Raw genomic sequence first — 23290 nt, forward strand, 5'->3', positions numbered from 1 at the left:
GGGGACCCGTATTAATTTTTATGTATTAATGATGGTACGTAAGTAAATGTATTAGGGTTCCGTTTCTCCTACATGGTGATAGGGGACGGAATTAGAAAAATTGGACCAGTCTCTTATGAACTATTAGCGCTAGCTACAGAGCTAACTAAAACGTTAACTGTGCTAACGCTAGCAAAGCAAGACATACTCATAATCGACTATAAACACAATAATAAAAACCTTGTCACCACAATTTGTAACTTGATGTGTGCCATCTGTTACCAAGTAGAAACATATACGGTACATTTGCTTTGTTTGATCGGCCTCGCTTTTCTCGAACCATGAGAGCCATCTATCAACAAATTGCAACAAACACCGAACATTCAATACGTCGGACCTGCTCATTTGCGAACTGTGCTTAAGACCAATTTTTTTTACCGTGATTGTTAATTTGTATGGAAATAGATAAGATTGCTTTGCACTTGATGTTGAATAATTATCATCACTCATAATAATTATCGTAACAAGGAAAACTAAGTAATGACGAAGCCTATATCCTATTCATTTTTTTGTTGACTGTCTACCCTGTTATAAAACTTTATGCATGCTACTGGACTCATGCGATGACTTGCATTCGGTGGTAGAAAGGTGAATGCTTGATATTATTACAAAAATTGACACTAGTACAAAATTTCGTCTTAAATAAAGTTACGCAGATCAAGGACAGGCAATATTGGGTGTACTCGCATGTTTCTACTTGTTACTAGACGGCACTCATCGTTGGATGCTTATTATGTATCGCGGTAACGAGATTTTTATTTTTATATGTAAAGTTAATTACAATAACTTCGAAAATTGAAAATTTTGGAGAGCCACATAACGCATCGTTATGTGACTGTCCCAATTTTCGGCATTTTTTAAATTATAAATTTCAAAACAAATACCAATACTGAATCGCTGCGTGAAGATTAATAATGAATCACACTAACAATTACACAATGAAATGGCGTACAAAGTTAATGATCAGTGTTTATCGTTATAGCTATTTCAACTATATGTAGTCTCTGAATGAATGAAATAATGTGTTAAACAACCGCTAAATTTCTACTACTCAGCTTCCATTATTTACAATATATACACCATTGACAGTAGGTCTACATTTAACAAGTCCACAATTAATCTCTACCGACTAATATAATGAAATCGAAACCTCGTCATACAATTTACATTTTAACATATTAAATCTCAGTTCGATAATTGTGTTTGCTCGCAAACAAAAAAAACGTCGTCAACTAGATTGACAATAAATACAACGTGGGTACATACGAAACAATAGTTAATAAATACGAAATACGCGTTATTAGATATGACTCGAATAGTACTTGATAGATATCAATTAACTTTAAATGGAACGACATAACGTCCACCACAGAAATCAGTCCACATGGTCAAAAGTTCTGAGGTAACATACATAAAAAAATACAATCGAATTGAGGACCTCCTTCTTTTTTTAAGTCGGTTAAAATACCTTCTCCAGTTTATATCGACAAGTACGCATTATTAGATATAGCTCAGAAACGATTCGTTAAATTTTGATCAAAATTAATCGAACCGTTCGTTTATAAATCATTTGAAACCACCGTCAGAGGATAGAAGTACTGGTTGAGACATATTACTAGTTATAATTACTACCTATGAGACTATATTGTTATAATTTTAAAAGACTTTATCAAACTAGAGATATAAAAAAATAAAATAAAGTCGAATTAAAAACCTCCTTCTTCATCAATCAGGAATCAAAATGTTATCATATAAAGCTGCAGATGAATGCCATCTAATAATTCGAAAATAGTAGGGGTGAAAGTGACAATAGTAATGGTGACGAGTGTTTGCGCAGCAATCGTACGAGAAAGGAGGTAGTCCGGTATGGACACTTCTGTGCCGTCAACATCTACCCGCAACTAAGGTCTCGCGAACAAGACGTTCGTAGATAATGTCGTAATATCGAGCTTCGCAAATTAAAAATAATAAAATATCCCGTTTTAAATAGTTTTAGTAATGAAAATAACCAATTTAAATTCTTATATAAAAATATTAATTTTCACCTTATATCTTAAATTTCACAACAACCGTCTCATATTCCGTCTCAAACTTAACAGATGTTAAAATAATACCTCATTTTTACTGACAAAAAAGTAATAAAATCTTTTAAGAAACTACAATTTTTTTGTAAAAACATACGAACCGAAATTAATTATTCATTATAATACATATTTATGATTCCGTAAATTCTGTTATCTTATTACGGGGCCCGCAAAGAAAACGACGATTTTCAGGACATTACGAGATTAACATACATTTTAAATCTAGAAGTAATTGGTTGTTACAAAACATAGAATAAATATATTTTAAATGCGAATTATAATTTCAATTAACCCTTAACTGGTCAGTTGTCATAAAATTGTACAAATTGAATGTTCGGTGTGTGTTTCTACTTGTTGGTAGATGGCGTTCATCATGGATTACAAATATTGAATCGCGCTGGCATGATTTTTGTTCTTGTATATTAAGTTATTTATAATTATTTCGATAGTCAGAACCTAGGACCTTGCGAGTAAATGGTTAGAACATTACACGTAGAAACTAGGCTCTGATTGATTTTGACTAATTTTAACAATAGTTTCAACAAGTTTTATATCACCGTGCACTCGTAGTTTTAACAAACATTGTCACTAGAACATCGTCGTGTATAACACACACAATGCCGGACATTTACTCTTTCGCATCTGCGGAACGTGCCTGAGTGTTGTAACATTGTGATCTTAATTTGATATTTTAAATGGTTGTTTAATTAATTTGCTTTTATACAAAATTATGTTTGCTCTCAAACGAAAAAAAAACGACTTCAATTATATCGACAAGTAATACAATGTACGTAAACGAAAAAATAGTCAAGTAAAAACGCATTTATTAGATATAACTCGAAATGTTGTTGTTAGATCTCAAATAAATTTAAATGGGACCAAATGACACGCACCACATTTCGACTAAATTTTCTTTTTATCGAAAGTGGTCCTCCCAGTCAAAAGTTCTGAAGTAACATACATAAAAAATACAGTCGAATTGAGAACCTCTTCCTCAACAACCTTCCTCATCAACAACAACGTTCATTATCAACTCGTAGTGTAGTCTCGAATAGAATATACTTTATTGCACGTCACTTAAGAAAGATTTACATAAAACAGTTATTTAAACATAGAGATAGTAATGTACAAAGGCGGTCTTATCGCTTAGTAGCGATCTCTCGAAGAGAACCTTTAGAAAAACAAAACTATGCATTGAAAAGGTAGGTGCAGCAGCGTAATTATCTGTATTATTTGCAGAGAAACGTTATGTATGCAAATATGATGCATTTTCATTACCTAGAATAATTGTGTTTGCTCGCAAACGAAAAAAAAACCTACTTCAATTACATCGACAAGTAATACAACGTAGATCGACGAAAAAATAGTCAAGCAACTACGCGTTATCAAAGATTACTCAAAAAGTATTAATCAGATCTCGATAAAATTTGTATGTAACCACATGATAAACATCAGCTTTCGATTAAATTAAAAATTATCAAAATCGGTACACCCAGTAAAAAGTTATTGCGGATTTTCGAGAGTTTCCCTCGATTTGTCTAGGATCCCATCATCAGATCCTGGTTTTCTTATCATGATATCAAACTAAGGATATCCCCTTTCGAACAAAAAAAGAATTATCAAAATCGGTACATCCAGTAGAAAGTTATGTGGTATAATACAACGTAGGTCAACGAAAAAAGCGTCAAGTAAAAACGTATTATTAGATATAACTCGAAAAGTAGTTGTTAGATCTCAAATAAATTTAAATGGGACCAATTGGCACACAAAACCTTTCGATTAAAACAAAATTTGTCGAAATCGGTCTACCCGGTCAAAAGTTCTGATGTAACATACATAAAAAAAAAAAAAAAAAATACAGTCGAATTGAGAACCTCCCCCTTTTTTGGAAGTCGGTTAACATGATACGTACACATATATATGTATAATCAATATATCAAGCACAGTAAATATTGGATGTACTGGTATGTTTCTACTTGTTACTAGATGGCACTCATCGTTGGTTTTTTATTTTGAATCGCGGTAACGAGATTTTTGTTTTTATATATAAAGTTGATTACGATTACTGCGAAAATTGAAAATTCCGGGAAGTCCATCACACAACAATTGTGTTGGTCTTCCCCTAATTTTCACAAATATTTAAATTATAAATTTCAAAACAAATATTCAACGTCGTCATAGACGACACTTACAGACGGTTACCAATACGGGATCGCTGTGAGAAGATTAATAATGAATCACACTAACAATTACACAATGAAATGGCGTACAAAGTTAATGATCAGTGTTTATCGTTATGGCTATTTCAACTATATGTAGTCTCTGAATGTCCCGTTACTCTTCTAAACACAGCTCTGGAAGATGAGCAGAGTTGAGTTTTATTACTGTCGTTCCATTGAAACCTTTAGGAAACGGAACTGCACAAATAGTGTTCCGAAATTTCTACTACTCAGCTTCCATTATTTACAATACATACACCATTGACAGTAGGTCTACATTTAACAAGTCCACAATTAATCTCTACCGACTAATATAATGAAATCGAAACCTCGTCATACAATTTACATTTTAACATATTAAATCTCAGTTCGATAATTGTGTTTGCTCGCAAACAAAAAAAACGTCGTCAACTAGATCGACAAGCAATACAACGTAGGTAGACGAAAAAATAGTCAAGTAAATACGCATTATCAAAGATTACTCCAAAAGTTGTAATTAGATCTTGATGAAATTTAAATGTGACCAACATCGGCTTTAAATAAAGTCGGTACACTCAGTTAAAAGTTATGCGGATTTTCGAAAGTTTCCCTCGATTTCTCTGGGATCCTAGTTTCCTTATCATGGTACCAAACTAGGGATATCTTCTTTCTAACAAAAAAAGAATTATCAAAATGGATTCTTAAACGACGGAGTTATCCCCGAACATACATAAAATATATATATATATATATATATATATATTTATATACGGTCGAATTGAGTAACCTTCTTCTTTTTTAACCAACAAACGAACACAACCTTTCACGTTGAACAAGTAATATTTTAATATTACAGTTCTAAAGACAGTCCTGTGACAACGACGTACAGGTGAGTTTTAGTAATATTAAGTTCCTGCGGCCTGTTACGGGGTAGAGAACTCCAAAAATAGTAACTAATTTGTGGTTTTGTTTCGATGTCCGAAATAATCTCATGTAACTATATACACTGTAATAGTGATCTTGCCATCGTGAGTCAGTATTTGAAACTTACAATGAGCGCCATCTATCAACAAGCAGAAACCTACACCAGACATTTGATGCGACTGGTCTGCTGATCTGCGAACTATGACGACTTAAGACGAAACCTTTACTGCGATTGTCAATATGTACGGAAACAGATGAAATTATGATTCATTCGATGTTATATAGTTATCATCACTCGTAATATCGAAACGAGGAAACCAAATTAAGATTTTTTTTGTTTATTTATTTACAACTTTATTGTACGCAACATTTTACAAATCAACAATTTATTTAAAGCTCATTAAGGTTTATAATAAAAAAAAATCGTTTTTTGAATGTAGGGACTGGATATAAAGACATTTAAAGTTATACTAACAAATCATATTATTCACAACTACCCCCTTTAATTTTACTACATCCAATATGCGCAAACGACTTCAAGTGAATGTACCTTACTTACGAGTATATCTTGTTGACAGACTTACGTACCGCCAGGTGCATACGTCATTAATATATTATTCATCATCATTACAGCCTATACAGTCCACTGCTGGACATAGGCCTCCACAAGTTTACGCCAAAAATAACGCGAACTCATGTGTTTTGCCCATAGTCACCACGCTGGGCAGGCGGGTTGGTGACCGCAGTACTGGCTTTGTCGCACCGAAGACGCTGCTGCCCGTCTTCGGCCTGTGTATTAATATATTATTAACCTATAAGAATTTTAACTTTGAAAGAGAAATGGTTCAACGTAATATTAATATACTGGTCTATTTTTTCTTGGCTATATTATTATGTTAAATGAATATTATTAAAATATATCTACTTTGACAGCTAGGTAAGTGCAACCCACGCCTTCCTTAGCGTCAAGAAGATAAAACACCGACTTCATCTTGCCACCGCGATTTAGAATTTGTATTTAATCATGATTCCTATCTATCAACGAGTCAAAACACAACGAATATTATCCGTGCCCAATGTGATAAATTATATAAGTCGAGTTAAACGGTTACCATCAAGTGCGCCGTACTATTGTTTGCCAACCAAAGACTAACACCCGCAGTATACATTTAAAAAGATTTAAACATCTTAAAGCTCAGTTCAATAATAATTGTGATTGCTCGCAAACGAAAACCATCTGATTAAACCTAAAGATTGTAATGTAGCCATATAAGATCAAAAACAGCGGTCAAAAACCAGCCAGCCCAGCGTGCTGAATACGGGCAAGACGCGTAAGTTCACGCCATTTTTGGCGTGACTTTGTGGAGGCCTGTCTCCAACGGTGGACTCGGATAGGCTGACGTGATGGTGTGATGATGATGACGATGACATTTATTAACGAGTCAAATGACAAAAAACAGCGAATATTATCTCTGCCTCCTGCGATAAGCTATATAAGTCGAGTTATATCAGGTAAATTATGTGAACAGGTGAATCGTCACAAGTAGCGACTCATGTTTATTTTTATGTATTAATTATGGTATGTAAGTAAATATATTAGGGTTCCGTTTCACCTACATGGTGATAGGGGACGGAATTAGAAAAATTGGGTTATTGTGGCCATTATAAACTATTAGCGCTAGCTACAGCAGTAACTGCAACATTAACTGCTGTGCTAACGCTAGCAAAGCAAGACATTCTCATAATCGACAATAAACACGATAACAAAAAACTTGCCAACGCGATTTGTAACTTGATTAGTGCCATCTGTTACCAAGTAGAAACATACGCGGCACATTTGCTTTATTTAATCGGCCTAGTTTTGCTCGAACCATGAGCGCCATCTATCAACAAGTTGCAACATACAGATAACATGTCTATGAATCAGTCGTTCATTGGTCTGTTACGGGTAATGAATCGTGGTGTTAAGATTTTATTCTGTCTTTGTAAAGTTTTACGATACTTTTGTCATACTTATGATACTTTGTGATACTTACGCCAGTTACGCCATTTTTGCGTGAACTCGTGTGTTTTGCCCATAGTCGCCACGCTGGGCAGGCAATTACGTATTGCTAGTTAATAAATAATTTAATAAAGAATGTATTAAAGTTAAATTATCGCGGTTTCCCTTACAAAACATGTGTTGTGTTTATTTATTTGTTTTATTAAGTTTAACTCTCGTTGTCCTGACGGTTGTACCGATTTGCCTTTCGTGCAAGAGTCAGACTTGTTCTTTGATCAATCAATTTTATACAAATATACTTAAATTATATATTTGACTTTATAACAAAAATATGGTTAGTGAATTCTTGTGTAACAACTGACGCTGACCCTTAGTGACGCTGAAAGTTGCGTTTTAATAGTGATTTGAGCTTATTGTAAGACATAGGAGTATATGAATATATATATATATATATATATATATATATATATATATATATATATATATATATATATATATATATAGGTACATACAGGCATAGCAGGCAACAATTTATGGTTTAATTTTAAATTTTGTAATTTTTGAATTATTATTTGATTCATTTGTTAGAACACCTCATTATTTTTTAAATTACGATTATCATTCTTAATAGTAAACTCCAGTCGCGTATCAGAGGAAACATACAGATTCTTTAGAGTAATGCTCATTTTAAAATGACCTTCAAACGGGAAACGCGTTTTTTTCAACCAAATATTATAAAGGCCAAAACGTTAAAGACTACACTTTAGCAAATTGTATCTTAACTTTGCTTATTATGAGAACATTATTCTTAACTTTTCAAGGTAGCTCAATTCGTCGGCAACTATTTCTAAAAAATTATCAATCATAAGTTATCAAGCTGTGATTTCCTTTCCTATAACAAAAGCTGAGTAAATTAAATATACAGAAAATATACAGCAACTAGTTGTACAATAACACGCTCTCATCTTAATCAAAGTGCATCACAGACAGACGTGCGCTATTGTTCCTTTACCCTACTACTATATATAGAACTAAGTAGTATAACTACCCTATTTATAGAACTAAGGTCGGAAAATTTACGTTCTCACTTGAGTGTGAGAGTGTTTTTTATAGAAAAACTCAGTTTACTAGTGTCGTCTGTTCCTACAGTAGTCGATTTTCATTAGATTGTTGGTGTAGGTGACTATCGATTGTTATTCATACGTATTTATACCTATATTTCTAAAGGACAATAAAATATGTTTATCCACAGAATATACATTTTGAAACCACTTTCGATCACAATAAAACTTACTTAAATTTTTTTTTGTATGTATGTATGTATGTATGTGTGTATGTATGTGTACATGTATGTATATATGTATGTATGTATGTGTACATGTATGTATTTTGTGTATGTTGTAAATATTTAATATGTGTACCTATATTCTTACGTATGGTCTACGTAAATTTATTTGTTCTCATAATTTTGTATGCTTATCTTATTATTCTATATGTGTATGTATATATGATTTTATGTATTTATAATTTTATTTATATTTTTCTACTTTTTCACAATCTCGCACTTTGTTAGTAATAATCTCCTTGTACCGGGGGTTGTCTGGAAGAGATTGCTTAAAGCAATAAGACCGCCTTTGCATGCTGTCATTATAACTACTTTTAACTTGATTTTATTTTTGTACTGCTGTTTTTTTCTTTTTTTCACTACGTAAATGTGTTTGACTATATTTATGCAAGAAGTAATAAATAAATAAAGAATGAAAGATAAGTTTATGTAGTAATACAAATAAGAATAAAATAATCAATAAGAACTAACAAAAAAAGAATTCACAATTTAAAATTTTGACAGATTTCTCACTACGAGACCAAGGCTATCTTTTGCCAGCTATAACCAAACGGAATCTAATTTTTTTTACCGACCCAACTTACGTCAACTCGATTTCCCTCCAACATACATTACATAAACACATTGTCACTCTGCGTTCCTATTGGTCGAGGGACGGTACACGTATTGGGATCGTTACGATATTAAATCGAATTATTAAAAGAATAAATCAGTAGAAATGCATAGAATTGAATTCTATAATTAAAGTAACATTTTAACGTGACTCATTTATTCACCAATTTAAACAGCGAAAGCAACGAATCTAATTGTGTTTGCTCGCAAACAAACAAACCGATTACAATTACATCGACCAGTAATACAACGCAGGTAGAAGTAGTCAAGTAAATGCTCATTGCTAGAGATAATTCAAAAAGTTCTTGTCAGATCTCATTTAAACGAGAACACATTATAAGCACCACCTTTCGATTAAAAAAAAGAATAATCAAAATCGGTCAATCCAGTACAAAGCTCTGGGGTAACATACGAAAAATACAGTGGAATAGACACCTCTACTTTTTTGGAGTTGGTTAAAAAAATTAAATGTTCTAAGTTTAAAAACTATTAACACTGACTCCGTTTTGCTTAATTGCTTTTATTTGTGTTATATCTTATAAACAGCCCCGTGGGGCAGTTTGTAGTCGCCAGTCTTCCTGTTCCTTCTATCACTCGTGACAAATGTATGTATAGGCCATACAGGTGTGTTCCCAGATCTCTGACGTAGGAAAGCGAAGACTTCGTTATGAAGGTTCCGTTACACACTGTGACGTGGTAAGGAACTAGAAAAATTAATGATATTTAATATTGTTTTTGACGCCCCCAGCTGTAATCGCAACGGAATTTACAGATTCACTTAAACGATCTCGCCACCGCGACTCAGTATTCGTAGACCAACGATGAGCGCCATCTATCAATACGTAGAATGATACTTCGGTCGGCGTGACTTCGCTCTGATTGTGACGGAATAACGCATTGCTTTGATTTCGATCGATCGATCGATCGATGGTAGGTGTCGCTGATGTTGATAACTTCTTTAATTAAATGAAAATTAATTTAGTCGCCAGATTCTTAGAATATTTAATACTAAATTAATAATAATGATGAGTTTTAATGAAATAATACAATTTATCGTAAATTACTATTAAATTAATAAAAATTATTACACATGTATTATACATATAAACCTACCTCTTGAATTACTATATCTATTAAAAAACCGCATCAAAATCCGTTGCATAGTTTTAAGATCTAAGCATACAGGACAGACAGACAGCGGGAAGCGACTTAGTTTTGTAATATGTAGTAACAAGGTCTTAAGTCCTATTATGGTTTATGGAACTCCAAAATAGAATACAGACTGTAATTGCGTTATAAATTTGTGATGTCCGAAATCATCTCATGTAACTATATACACTGTAATAATGATCTTGCCATCGTGAGTCAGTATTTACATCAACTGACAATGAGCGCCATCTATCAACAAGTAGAAACTTACATCGAATATTCAATACGTCAAGCAACAGCTTTCGACGTGAATAATAACCATCAAAATCAGTCCAACCAGTAAAAAGTTCCGTGGTTAATTTACATAAAAACAGTCGAATTGAGAACCTCCTTCATTTTCGGACGTCAGTTAAAAATATATTTGTTATTAGATAATTATTTATGTTGTTTTCCTGAAGATGCTAGCGTAAGTTTTTTTATAGGTGTAGAAAGTAGCGGTGTCGTGTTTTAAATCGTCTGTCATCAGCGCGATAATTTGATATTTTCTTTAATAATAAACTGACATCAAGAGATTAGCGTCGTTGTTGTTCTAGTTGAATAATAAGACAGAATCTTGAATTGTAAAATTGAAGTTTTCTGAAAATCACATTGAGTAATATCGAGGAATACTGTTACTTTCTTGAAGTGACTTTTTTAACAATTTAGAATACTGAGCTATAATGAAATTAAGAACACAGTGAATATTCAATGTATATCTGTGACTACTTGTGCTATATGGAGCCTGTGGAAGTAAGACATTTATTAAATTACTCGTATACAGTTATTATTATTATTACGGACATTGATTACTTTAACATACCTCCCAGTCCTATTACGTAAACTCGACTGTCCATCCGTGTATCCTCTGTCTACCCACTAGAGCTACCCACAGAATAGTAAATGTTCGAGTATGTTTCGTCTTGTTGATAGATGGCGCTGATCGACAGGTACAAATAATAAATCACGGTGGCAAGATTTTCCTTATTGTATATAAAATCACTTAAGACCATTTTGAAAACTGCACACAGGTGAAGAATAGTAAGGATTACACGCTTACTGATCTTCACCTTGTACCTGACATCTATATCCATTTTTAAACATTTTTAAAAAGTTTTAGATTTCCGATCGCTCAGAAGTTCAAATGAAACTAATTACTTATATCGTATCGAGATCGACAGGCACTAATAATAGATCGCGGTGGCGAGATTTTTATTTTTGTATATAAAATCAATTATGATCATTTCGAAAACAGGAATTAGGTGATGAAGAGTAAACCTTACATGCTTACTCTTTATCAACGAATTCCTCTTTCCGAATTTTTAACAGTATTGAAAAAATTCCAACAAGGTATGTCTTAAGATTGACACGACTAAAAATTAAAATCAGTTTCCCTTACAAAACATACGTTTATTCATTTAATTTATCATCAAACGTCACACTTGTGAACAATCGATGAAATTAGTTTAGCTGTGCCGTCCTTACACGATATATTATATAATGCAAATGGTTGTAGTTTTAATTAAGATTTGAGCAAAAACTTGTATTTTTAGAAATATTTGAGGTCAATAATATAGTTGTATTTCCCCTTTTGGCTATAGGATGGGTGAGGTCTTATGTGTTGAGTTGTGTTGGTGGTGAGGCCTTTTTGAATGTTTAATTTAGTTGCTAATTATTTTGTAAAACAAAAGCTTGTTAATCTCGATATAGGTAAATAAATGCATAGAACGCTGGAACTAGAAAGACCGAGCGAGGGCGAATTTAAATATTAGTCAACTGTACGTTTTAATGTATAGAATTTGTAGTAATTATCTTAATGTTAAATGGTTTAGTAGTTTTTTCTTTATAAATAATAAATATCTACACAATACACACACGGTCGTCTGTTCCTAAAGTAAGCAACTTAAGGCATGTGTTATAGGTAACAGCCGACTGGTATAGCTACATTTTTTTTCGATAAACTTATAAATAATACAAATATAAATACACAAACAAATATTTATATTACACCCAAACTTGGGGTGAGAATCGAACCCACAACCCTCGGAGCAGAAAGCAGGGTCACTACAAACTGCGCCAACGGGTTAGTCAAGATAAATAAGAAATATCTTCATTCAAAGTGTATTGGTTAGAAATCACGATGATGTAAGCGTGTTTGGGTCAGACTCAAGATTTGATACTAACAGCGACTACCATCAAAAACAAGTTGAAACTTGCGTCAAAGACTCAGAAACTACGAAAAAAGTATTTGAAATTTATGTCAGTTACAAATACTGAACCGCAATTTTTGAAGTCGGTTAAAAAGGTTGTATTTTTAAAATAACCAACAAACGAACACAACCCTTTACGTTGAACGAGTAATATTTTAATATTGTACAGTTTTAAAGACAGTCCTGTGACAACGACGTACAGGTGAGTTTTAGTAATATTAAGTTCCTACGGCCTGTTACGGGGTAGAGAACTCCAAAAATAGGACCTAAGCTGTAGGTGTGTTGCGATGTCCGAAATAATCTCAAGTAACTATATACACTGTAATAGTGATCTTGCCATCGTGAGTCAGTATTTGCAACTGACAATGAGCGCCATCTATCAACAAGAAGAATCTTACACCAGTCATTTGATGCTACTTATTTGCTGATCTCCGAACTATCACGACTTAAGACGAAACTTTTACTACGATTATCAATATGTACGGAAACAGATGAAATTGTGATTCATTCGATGTTGTACAATTATCATCACTCGTAATATTTTAACGAGGAAAGCAAATTGTGATTTTTATGATTATTTATTTATTACTTTATTGTACGCAATATTTTACAAATCAACAATTTATTTTAAGCTTATTAATGTTTATAATTAAAACAAATCGTCTTTTGAATGTAGAGACTGGATATTAAAACATTTAAAGTACGTAAGTACTAATCATATTATTCACAACTACCGCATTTAATAGTACTACACCCATTATGCGTAAACAACTTCAAGTCAATGTACCTTACTCACGAGTATATCTTGTTATTATGAAGCTCGTTCAATCACACTGACTGACGTACCGCCAGGTGCATACGTCGTTAATATATGAATGTTTAAGAATTTTAGTCTTGAACGAGAAATGGCTCAACGTGATATTAATACACTGGTCCATTTTCTCTTGGTTATATTATTTTGTTACATGAATATTATTAAAATATGCAACCCACGGATTCCTTAGTGTCAAGAAGATAAAATATCGACTTCGTAATTACCTTTGTATACTGTAATAAGAATCTTCCCGCCGCAATTTAGATTTTGTATTAAATCATGAGTCCTATCTATCAACGAGTCAAAACACAACGGATAATATCTATGCCCATAGTGATAAATTATATAAGTCGAGTTATACTTTCTTTTGTGATGGGCATTGTTAGAGAAAGAAAAGGACTTTGTTTGGTCTACTTACGTTATTTTATCTGCTAGAGTTCCAGAAATAATTTTCATACAAAATAATATAACTCTGTCGTAAATTCGTAAACATCGATATTTATCAATTTGTACCCTTTTCTCAGTAATCAATCACTCCAAGTATTGACGAACATTTTTCGTGCTTTATGATTGAAATACGATGTCGTATTTAATTTTTAATTTATTTTTCAGTATATTTTCGTGAATACTGGTGTATCTAAAGTTATATCCCTTGGAACCTAAAACTTTTATAAACCGTCAAATATCGGTGACTTATGTGTATAGGCGAGTCGTAACGATAAGAAATTCATTTTAATTTTTATGTATTAATCTCACTTTAGTATACGTTAATGTATTAGGGTTCCGTTCCACCTACATGGTGATAGGGGACGGAATTAAAAAAATTGTCCTATATGTGTATTATAAACTATTAGCACTAGCTACAGAGCTAACTAAAACGTTAACTGTGCTAACGCTAGCAAAGTAAGACATTCTCATAATCGACTATAAACACAACAATAAAAACCTTGCCACCGCGATTTGTAACTTGATGAGTGCCATCTGTTACTAAGTAGAAACAAACACGGTACATTCACTTTGTTTGATCGGCATAGCTTTGCTCGCCGTTCTCGCGGTTCTTTGCTTCCGTAACCACACAACATAAAACGATTAACGTTACACTAAAACTAAACCCATATTGTACATTACTTATAAAGATATGTATGATATATCCTATATCCTAAATCGACTTTTTAGAAAAGTTTCTCTTACAATAGGATCTCAGTAATTATAAAATATTTATTATACACAATTGCTGAGAGAGAAAAAACGTCACGAAAGTAGTATCTTTGATCTCTGGAGAGCCATTTACTTTTTTGGCTTTATTTTATTTTTATTATTTTTCATCGTTAACACATTAATATTACAAATATTTTACAATAACGACGAGTATTTGAAAGATTTATTGAATGTTTTCTACTCAGATAACTTTAAATACGATCGGTTAGTCGACAACAGTAAGTCAGTTCGTTACACTCTGTTACGAGGGACGAAACTCCAAAAATATCTGTGATTTATGACTATTATATGTTATAATATGTTTCGAATAAAAAGACACATTGCCTATAAACGAAGTGATAAAAAGCTTGTCCTCGCGATTCAGTATTTTTAGCCGGAAACGAGTGCCATCTATTAACAAGTAGAAACTACAAAACTTCTTTTTCAATGTTCTTGCTTAATCTGAATGAATGCAATAGTAATTTTATTTTATTTATGCATTAATTTTGTTTAGTTAGTTCCAAAAGTGGAAAAATAGAACGGGTTTCAACAATGTACCATAGAATGGAGAAGACACGGAAGGGACTGTTTGATGCGGTCGAGAGAAAATTTAGAAGACCGTAGGAATAGTATATGTTCTATAGTTAGCAATTAACCTAGAATAATTTTACTTATTTTTATGTTTATCTTTATCATTCATAGTAGTGGTCATTTATATTATTATTTATTATGAAATCATGCCAATACAAATTCTGTTTAATTGTTCTGTTAAATTCCAAGACAGCTCTGCAGCACGAACAAACTGCGCAGTTTTAATAGTTGTGTTAATCCCCTTAGGGAACAGAACTGAATACTTGAAGGAGAAGCGATTGTCTGACGAGCGAGGTGTATTACCTCTACTTGATGTGAAAACAAAATAATAATATTATAAAATGGGCAGAAAGCAACGGCAAGTAACTTGAACTGTTACTTGTAATTGCTTTCGCCATCGACTAGAACTATATTATTGCATACATATACAACACTATAAATCTTGCCACCGCGATTCAGTTTATGAATCCGCAGATGAACGCCATCTATCAACAAGTCGAAACATAATTATACCAACGAATATTCAGCCGTTGATTGGTCGGTTACAATTACTGAATCGCGGTTGCAAGAGTTAATCTATACTTATTATAAAAATAAGTCCCCCGGCCGCGTCTTTCTGTCCTCCTGTCTGTCCTCCTGTCTGTCCTCCTGTCTGTCTGAACGCGATAAACTCGAAAACTACTGAACGGATTTTTATACGGTTTTCAACAATAGAAAGAGTAATTCTTGAGGAAGGTTTAGGTATATAATTTATTATGCTTTTATGTAAATTAGCTGAAATACAGCGACAAATGTTGAAGAGGTCGCAAAAAATCTCGCCAAATGGGAACTTTCCACGCGAACGCCGCGTAAACTAGCAAAGATACAGTTAAGTAATGTACTAGAGAATTCAAAATCTATAAAAATACTACAAAAAAGTCCGCGATAGCATATCTCTATCTCTTACGGTTGACTTACAATAACCACTTTTATGTTAACATTTTTAATTAAAAACATTACGTTATTTTCAAAGCTATTTTCTTTAGTTCGGTATTAATCCTTATCCAAATGAATATGTTAGTTAGCTTAGTCATTTAATGCAGATTAAAATTGCTCTTTACACTAAATCAATCAGATGAATAGTTTTTGAGATATCGTTGTTAGAAGTAATTAGTAGCGAAACATTTTTAATGCTTGGCGAGCATTGAGATGCCTACGGCGAGTCCATCCCCTCTGCCCCGCATCGCTCGACCGCCTGCTCAAGCTATATAAACCGGGCGATGTAGCGCGCGATCCGCCATAGTAAACAGACTTTGGTAGCAACTGAACGCATTGCGTATATCGACTGTCATCGGCTTACTACGGGTATTGCTGTTCGGCATTAAATCTTGCTATTGGTTCCTATTATTATGCTATTGTTAGTTTTAATTAATTATTTTCATACTTAGTAGGTGGTGTAAGAAACCTTTCAGTTTACTTTCTTCTTTTCGTTTGGTTATTTCGTTACTTTTTAAATAACCAAGTACCTTACTTTTCCGTACTTGGTTGCTATAAATAGATTTTTGTAAATAATTTTCGTGAGTCTATTTAAGTTCATGTATATTCCTTAATTAATTATTTTCATACTTAGTAGGTGGTGTAAGAAACCTTTCAGTTTACTTTCTTCTTTTCGTTTGGTTCTTTCGTTACTTTTTAAATAACCAAGTACTTTACTTTTCCGTACTTAGTTGTTATAAATAGATTTTTGTAAATAATTTTCGTGAGTCTATTTAAGTTCATGTATATTACTTTTTTGTTACTTGGGTGTTGTAGGGAAGTTGTTGTAAATAAACATTATTTAGATTCATTAAACTGTTTCTATTAAGTACCTCTTTATTCAATTTCTTATTAAACTTAGGTAGATAATCATGCCGAGAAGAAGGCCAAATATAGGACGCAGTACGTCTGCTGCTAAAAGACTTCGTTTGAATCGGAATAGTGAAAATAATGAAGAGAGAGAACTGCGTTTATCATTGGACCGTGAAAGACATGTTTCACAAAGACTGCGTGAATCCTCTGCTGAACGTAACGTACGTTTGTCGTTGGACCGTGAAAGGCATGTTTCACAAATACTGCGCGAATCCTCTGCTGAACGTAACGTACGTTTGTCGTTGGACCGTGAAAGGTATGTTTCGCAAAGACTGCGTGAATCCTCGGCAGAACGTGATTTACGTTTGTCGTTGGATCGTGAAAGACATGTTTCACAAAAACTGCGTGAATCCTCTGCTGAACGTAACGTACGTTTGTCGTTGGACCGTGAAAGACATGTTTTACAAAGACTGCGCGAATCCTCTGCTGAACGTAACGTACGTTTGTCGTTGGATCGTGAAAGGTATGTTTCGCAAAGACTGCGCGAATCCTCGGCGGAACGTGATGTACGTTTGTCGTTAGATCGTGAAAGACATGTTTCACAAAGACTGCGTGAATCCTCTGCTGAATGTAACGTACGTTTGTCGTTGGACCGTGAAAGACATGTTTCACAAAGACTGCGCGAATCCTCTGCTGAACGTAACGTACGTTTGTCGTTGGACCGTGAAAGGTATGTTTCGCAAAGACTGCGCGAATCCTCGGCGGAACGTGATTTACGTTTGTCGTTGGATCGCGAAAGACATGTTTCTCAAAGGCTACGCGAATCCTCTGCTGAACGTAACCTACGTTTATCTTTAGATCGTGATAGACACAATGCTTTAATGGAAACTGAAACATCTGAGAGAAGACAACTCCGACTACAAAACGATCGTATTCGGCACATAAATTTTAGGAATAATATGCCAACTAATGGAACACAAAATAATAATAGATGGTCCAATAAAGAGTACTCGGCAATGAATTACAGTACAACAATTGATTATCAAAATTATCGTATCGTTTGTATAGGTTCTCCTTCCATTGTTTGTCAATACTGTTCGGCACTGAGATGGAAAGATGAGTCAAAAGGTTTATGTTGTTCAAATGGTAAGGTAAAATTAGATGAAATAGGTGCTCCACCTGAACCTTTAAATTCTCTACTTGATGAAAGTCATCCAAAGCATACAGAATTTATGCGTCATATTCGGCGGTATAATAATGCGTTCCAGATGACTTCATTCAAAAGTCAACGAGTAGTTGAAAACGGCTTCATGCCAACATTTAAAGTCCAGGGCCAGGTTTACCACCTTGCAGGTAGTCTTCTTCCACAAGTTCCTGACGACCATAAGTTTTTGCAGATATATTTTATTTCCGATCCTGAAGTTCAAGCAACGACTCGATGTAATATTAGTAATAGTAATTCAAGAACACCACTTGATAACTCTATAGTCAGGTCATTGCAAAACATGTTGCATTTGCATAATAGATACGTACAATCTTTTAAAACTGCAATGGAAAGTATCTCTCTCGATGTCCCAGATTACAATGTAGTAATTCATGCCAGCAGGGTACCTGACGGTGAACACCGTGGACGGTATAATGCTCCTTCTACCAGTGAAGTAGCAGTTGTTGCTGGACAACAATTTGACAAAAGGGATATCGTTCTTCGAAGCCGCGACGAAAATCTCCACAAAATTTCCGAACTACATCATTCATATGACAGTCTTCAATATCCATTGATGTTTTGTCGAGGTGAAGACGGATACACAATTGATATTCCCCAAGTTAATCCTTCTACAGGAGACAGAGTACAGAAGAAAGTTTCATGTATGAATTATTATTGCTATCGTTTAATGGAACGCCATAATCATTATAATGTTTTACTAAGGTACGGAATGTTACTGAATCAATATGTTGTAGATCAGTATGCTAAACTAGAATCAGAACGTTTAGCTTTTATACGAAATAACCAAACACAATTACGCGCAGAAAATTATATACACTTACAGGATGCTTTACATTCTAATGAACACACGACAAACAATATTGGGCAGCTGGTAATATTACCGTCATCTTTTACTGGCGGACCAAGATACTTACACGAAAAAACTCAAGATGCCATGACCTATGTCAGGAATTACGGGAAACCTGACCTCTTCATTACTATGACCTGTAATCCTAATTGGAAAGAAATAAAAGATAATCTGCATTCCACCGCAACACCTCAAGACCGATATGACATTTTAAATCGTGTGTTTCATTTAAAAGTACAAAAACTATTACACTTAATAAATAAGGTAAACGTATTTGGTCCGACACGCTGTCACATGTATACGGTGGAGTGGCAAAAACGTGGGCTGCCACATATACATTTGCTTTTGTGGCTGACAAATAAAATCAGGCCCGACCAAATTGACACAGTTATAACGGCAGAATTACCAGACCAAGACGAAGACCCAACATTGTATGACATCGTGGTAAGGAACATGATTCACGGACCCTGTGGAGCTTTAAACCCTAACTCGCCATGCATGCATGAGGGAAAATGTTCAAAAAAATTCCCAAAACCATACCAGAGTCAAACTTCAACTGGTGATGATGGCTATCCAAAGTATAGAAGATTATCACCAGAGGAAGGAGGACGCAAGGCTGCTATTCGTAATTACGAAATTGATAACAGATGGGTAGTGCCTTACAATAAACTATTATTAAAAATTTTCGAGGCGCATGTTAATGAGGAACTTTGCAGTTCCGTGAAATCAATAAATTAAATATGTCACTAAATACATCAATAAAGGAAGTGACCAGGCTACGTTTAGTTTACATTCTACAAATGAAGTAGAACAATTTCAATCTGGCCGCTACATTTGTAGTTCTGAAGCACTATGGCGGATTATGTCCTTCAATATTCATGAAAGAGCACCAACTGTCACACACCTCGCTGTTCATTTAGAAAACGGACAGCGGGTGTATTTCACTGAAAATAATGTAAATGACATTGTGAATAATCCAAGAGATACTACTTTAACAGCGTTTTTCAAACTATGTGCAGAGGACGACTTCGCAAAAACTCTGACCTACGACAAGGTGCCTGCCTATTATACCTGGAATCAAAATACGAAAAAATTCCAACGACGAAAGCAGGGGGCGGTAGTTCTCGGGTACCCTGGCGTGAGAAAAACAGATGCTCTTGGAAGGGTGTACGTGGTACACCCTAATAATGCAGAATGTTTTCATTTGCGGTTGTTACTCCACGTTATAAAAGGCCCTACTTCGTTTAGAAGTCTCCGCACTTTTGAAGGTGTAACTTACGACACATTCCAAGGGGCTTGCAAAGCTATGGGCCTCCTCGAAGATGACAGTCACTGGGAGAGTACGCTCTCTGAAGCAGCCATATGCTGTTCACCAAAATCACTTAGGTGCCTTTTTGCCATTATGATATCGTTCTGCCAAATCACGGACCCGCATCTTCTTTGGCAAAACTATCAGAAAAGTATGTCCGAAGATATACTGCAACGCAGACGACAAGAACTGTCATCAGATGATTTAGAGTACGACCAAAATATTTTTGATGAAGCTTTAAATGAATTAAATAAAGAGGTCGAATCTCTATCAGGTAAAAGTATAAAAGATTTTGGTTTTAACTTGCCGTTAAATTCAAATCTTTATGCAATGAACAACATCGAGGATTTACGAGAGACTGACTATGATTACACCCAACTCTTACAGACAATTCAAGATGAACATCGCTTAAATCCAGAACAAAAAATTGTTTACGACCAAATATTGTCATCAGTTAATAGTAATGAAGGGAAAATGTTCTTTCTAGATGCACCCGGGGGCACGGGTAAAACATTTATAATTAATTTATTATTAGCAAAAGCAAGGTCTGACAGAAAAATTGCTCTTGCCGTGGCGTCGTCCGGTATTGCAGCCACACTTTTGAAAGGCGGGCGAACTGCACATTCCACTTTCAAACTACCTTTAAAAATTTGCAGTGACGACGTCTCTAGCGTTTGTAACATCTCAAAACAGAGTAAAACAGGTAAATTAATGCAGGATTGTAGCTTGATTATTTGGGACGAAGCTTCCATGTCCCATAAAGCATCAGTTGAGGCATTAGACAGGACAATGCGCGATTTACGCAACAGAAATTGCCCAATGGGTGGCTGCACCGTTTTGTTTTCTGGAGACTTTCGTCAAATTTTGCCAGTCATAGCAAGGGGGACTAGAGCTGACGAAGTCAATGCATCACTCAAAAGATCTTATCTTTGGCCACATATTACAAAATGTGAACTTAATACAAATATGAGAATTTTGTCCTCCAGTGAAGACAATAAACAATTTTCAAATAACTTACTTCAAATAGGTAATGGTGCATTTCAATCTGGAAATGTTAAAATCAATCTTAGTAACCTATGTGCTTTGGTTCAAAATGTGGAAGAATTGGTTGAGACCGTATATCCCGATATTACTAATATAACTACAAAGACTTTATGTTGGTTTAAGGAAAGGGCTATATTGGCACCTACTAATGAACAGGTTGATAAAATTAATCATTTAATTATTTCCAAGTTTGAAGCACCATCACAGATATACTATTCAGTTGATACAGTTTTGGATACCGCAGAGGCAGTACATTATCCAACTGAATTTTTGAATTCTTTAGTTCCTCCCGGAATTCCTCCACACAAGTTAATATTAAAAGTGGGTTCACTAGTGATATTACTTAGAAATTTAAATCCCCCAAAATTGTGTAATGGCACGAGACTCAAAATAGTTAAATTAAAAAACTTTCTAATCGAATGCACTATTTTAACTGGCTGTGGTACTGGTGATACTGTTTTAATTCCCAGAATACCGATGATTCCCTCCGAATTACCCTTCCAATTCAAAAGACTGCAATTTCCAATCAAATTAGCCTTTGGTATTACTATTAATAAGGCACAAGGCCAAACTTTAAAAGTTGCAGGAATAGATTTAACTGATCAATGTTTTTCTCACGGCCAGTTATATGTTGCCCTTTCAAGGGTGACATGTAAAAATAATCTGTTTGTGTTTACTAACAATCCGTCAGAAGTAATGAACGTTGTGTATAAGGAAATATTTCAATAGAAATAACCCTTATACACAACGTTTCAAGTAAAAAGTATTCACTTTTAAATATCCGGTGCCTACCTTACAGCTTCATCATCAACAATGTGTAGATATCTTTGTCATCACATATACTTCTTTATCTATACCTAAAACACTGGATGTGTCTATAATATGCGAGGAGTTATTTCAATTACTCTAGGCTCCCATCACCACATCCTGACCTGGTTACTATAGGACCAGCTGCAATATTTACTCTTTCAAACATAATAAGAATTATCCAAGTCGATACACTGGCCTCGAAGTAATAGGGAAACATAGTCATTATTGGGGAGTTTCGACGATGATATGATATACCTAATCATCGTATTTTTAAAAACAGACAAACAAGTTACACATAAAAATACCAAAATCGTCATAGGTTTGCCTATAATATTTAAGAAGTTCCTGCGATTTCACCAGGATCCCATCATCAGATCCTAACTGGACAATGGGACCACCTGCATACGCACCATATATTAAAAAACATCCCTACGAATTGAGAACCTCCTCCATTTTTGAAGTCCGAAATCCACACGGGCGAAGCTGCGGGCGGAAGCTATCTATATAAATAAAAATGAATGTTGTTAAGCGCATAACTCGAGAATGGCTCGGCTAATTTATTTTTTTGTATGTTCCTTAAGGCCCACGGAAGGTGTTAATACAAAAAAAAATTTACTATTGACAGAACGAAGTCTGTCCGGGCAGCTAGTATAAAATAATTGTAACGTAAACACACATATTAAAATCCTTTTTTCCATTTTTAATACTTTCAACAATTTCAACAAGTTTTAGGTTTCCGTGAACTCATTGCTATAAAGAATCATTACTATTAAATATCGTCGTCTGTCCGTCACAAGACTGACACAAACAATTATTAAAATTGATTTTCTGTACATGACGCGTGTGTATTTGATTATTTTATAGTTAAGTAATGCAGTCGATATAACTGAACGAAACCCTTAGTACTTGAGTCCGACTTGTACTTGAACAGTTTTATTGTACATATAGATGAAAAATATATCGATGAGTTGATTGTATTAAAAAAAAATATATATATATATATTAAAGTTTAAACTATCTTTACATA

General features: G+C 34.2%; 1 protein-coding gene across 1 annotated transcript in view; it reads left to right on the forward strand.

Moving 5' to 3' along the window:
• Window positions 1-22182, forward strand: part of LOC123666107 — a 31948-nt gene extending 9766 nt beyond the window's left edge. Inside the window, exons 3-6 of the mRNA XM_045600313.1 lie at window positions 18297-19317; window positions 19501-19725; window positions 19865-21112; window positions 21437-22182. Coding sequence (XP_045456269.1) covers window positions 18297-19317; window positions 19501-19725; window positions 19865-21112; window positions 21437-22182 — 3240 coding nt within the window. The remainder of the gene's footprint in view (window positions 1-18296; window positions 19318-19500; window positions 19726-19864; window positions 21113-21436) is intronic.
• Window positions 22183-23290: the final 1108 nt, after the last annotated feature.

Source organism: Melitaea cinxia, chromosome 25 (genome assembly GCF_905220565.1).
Source record: "Melitaea cinxia chromosome 25, ilMelCinx1.1, whole genome shotgun sequence".
NCBI classification, from domain to species: Eukaryota; Metazoa; Arthropoda; class Insecta; order Lepidoptera; family Nymphalidae; genus Melitaea; species Melitaea cinxia.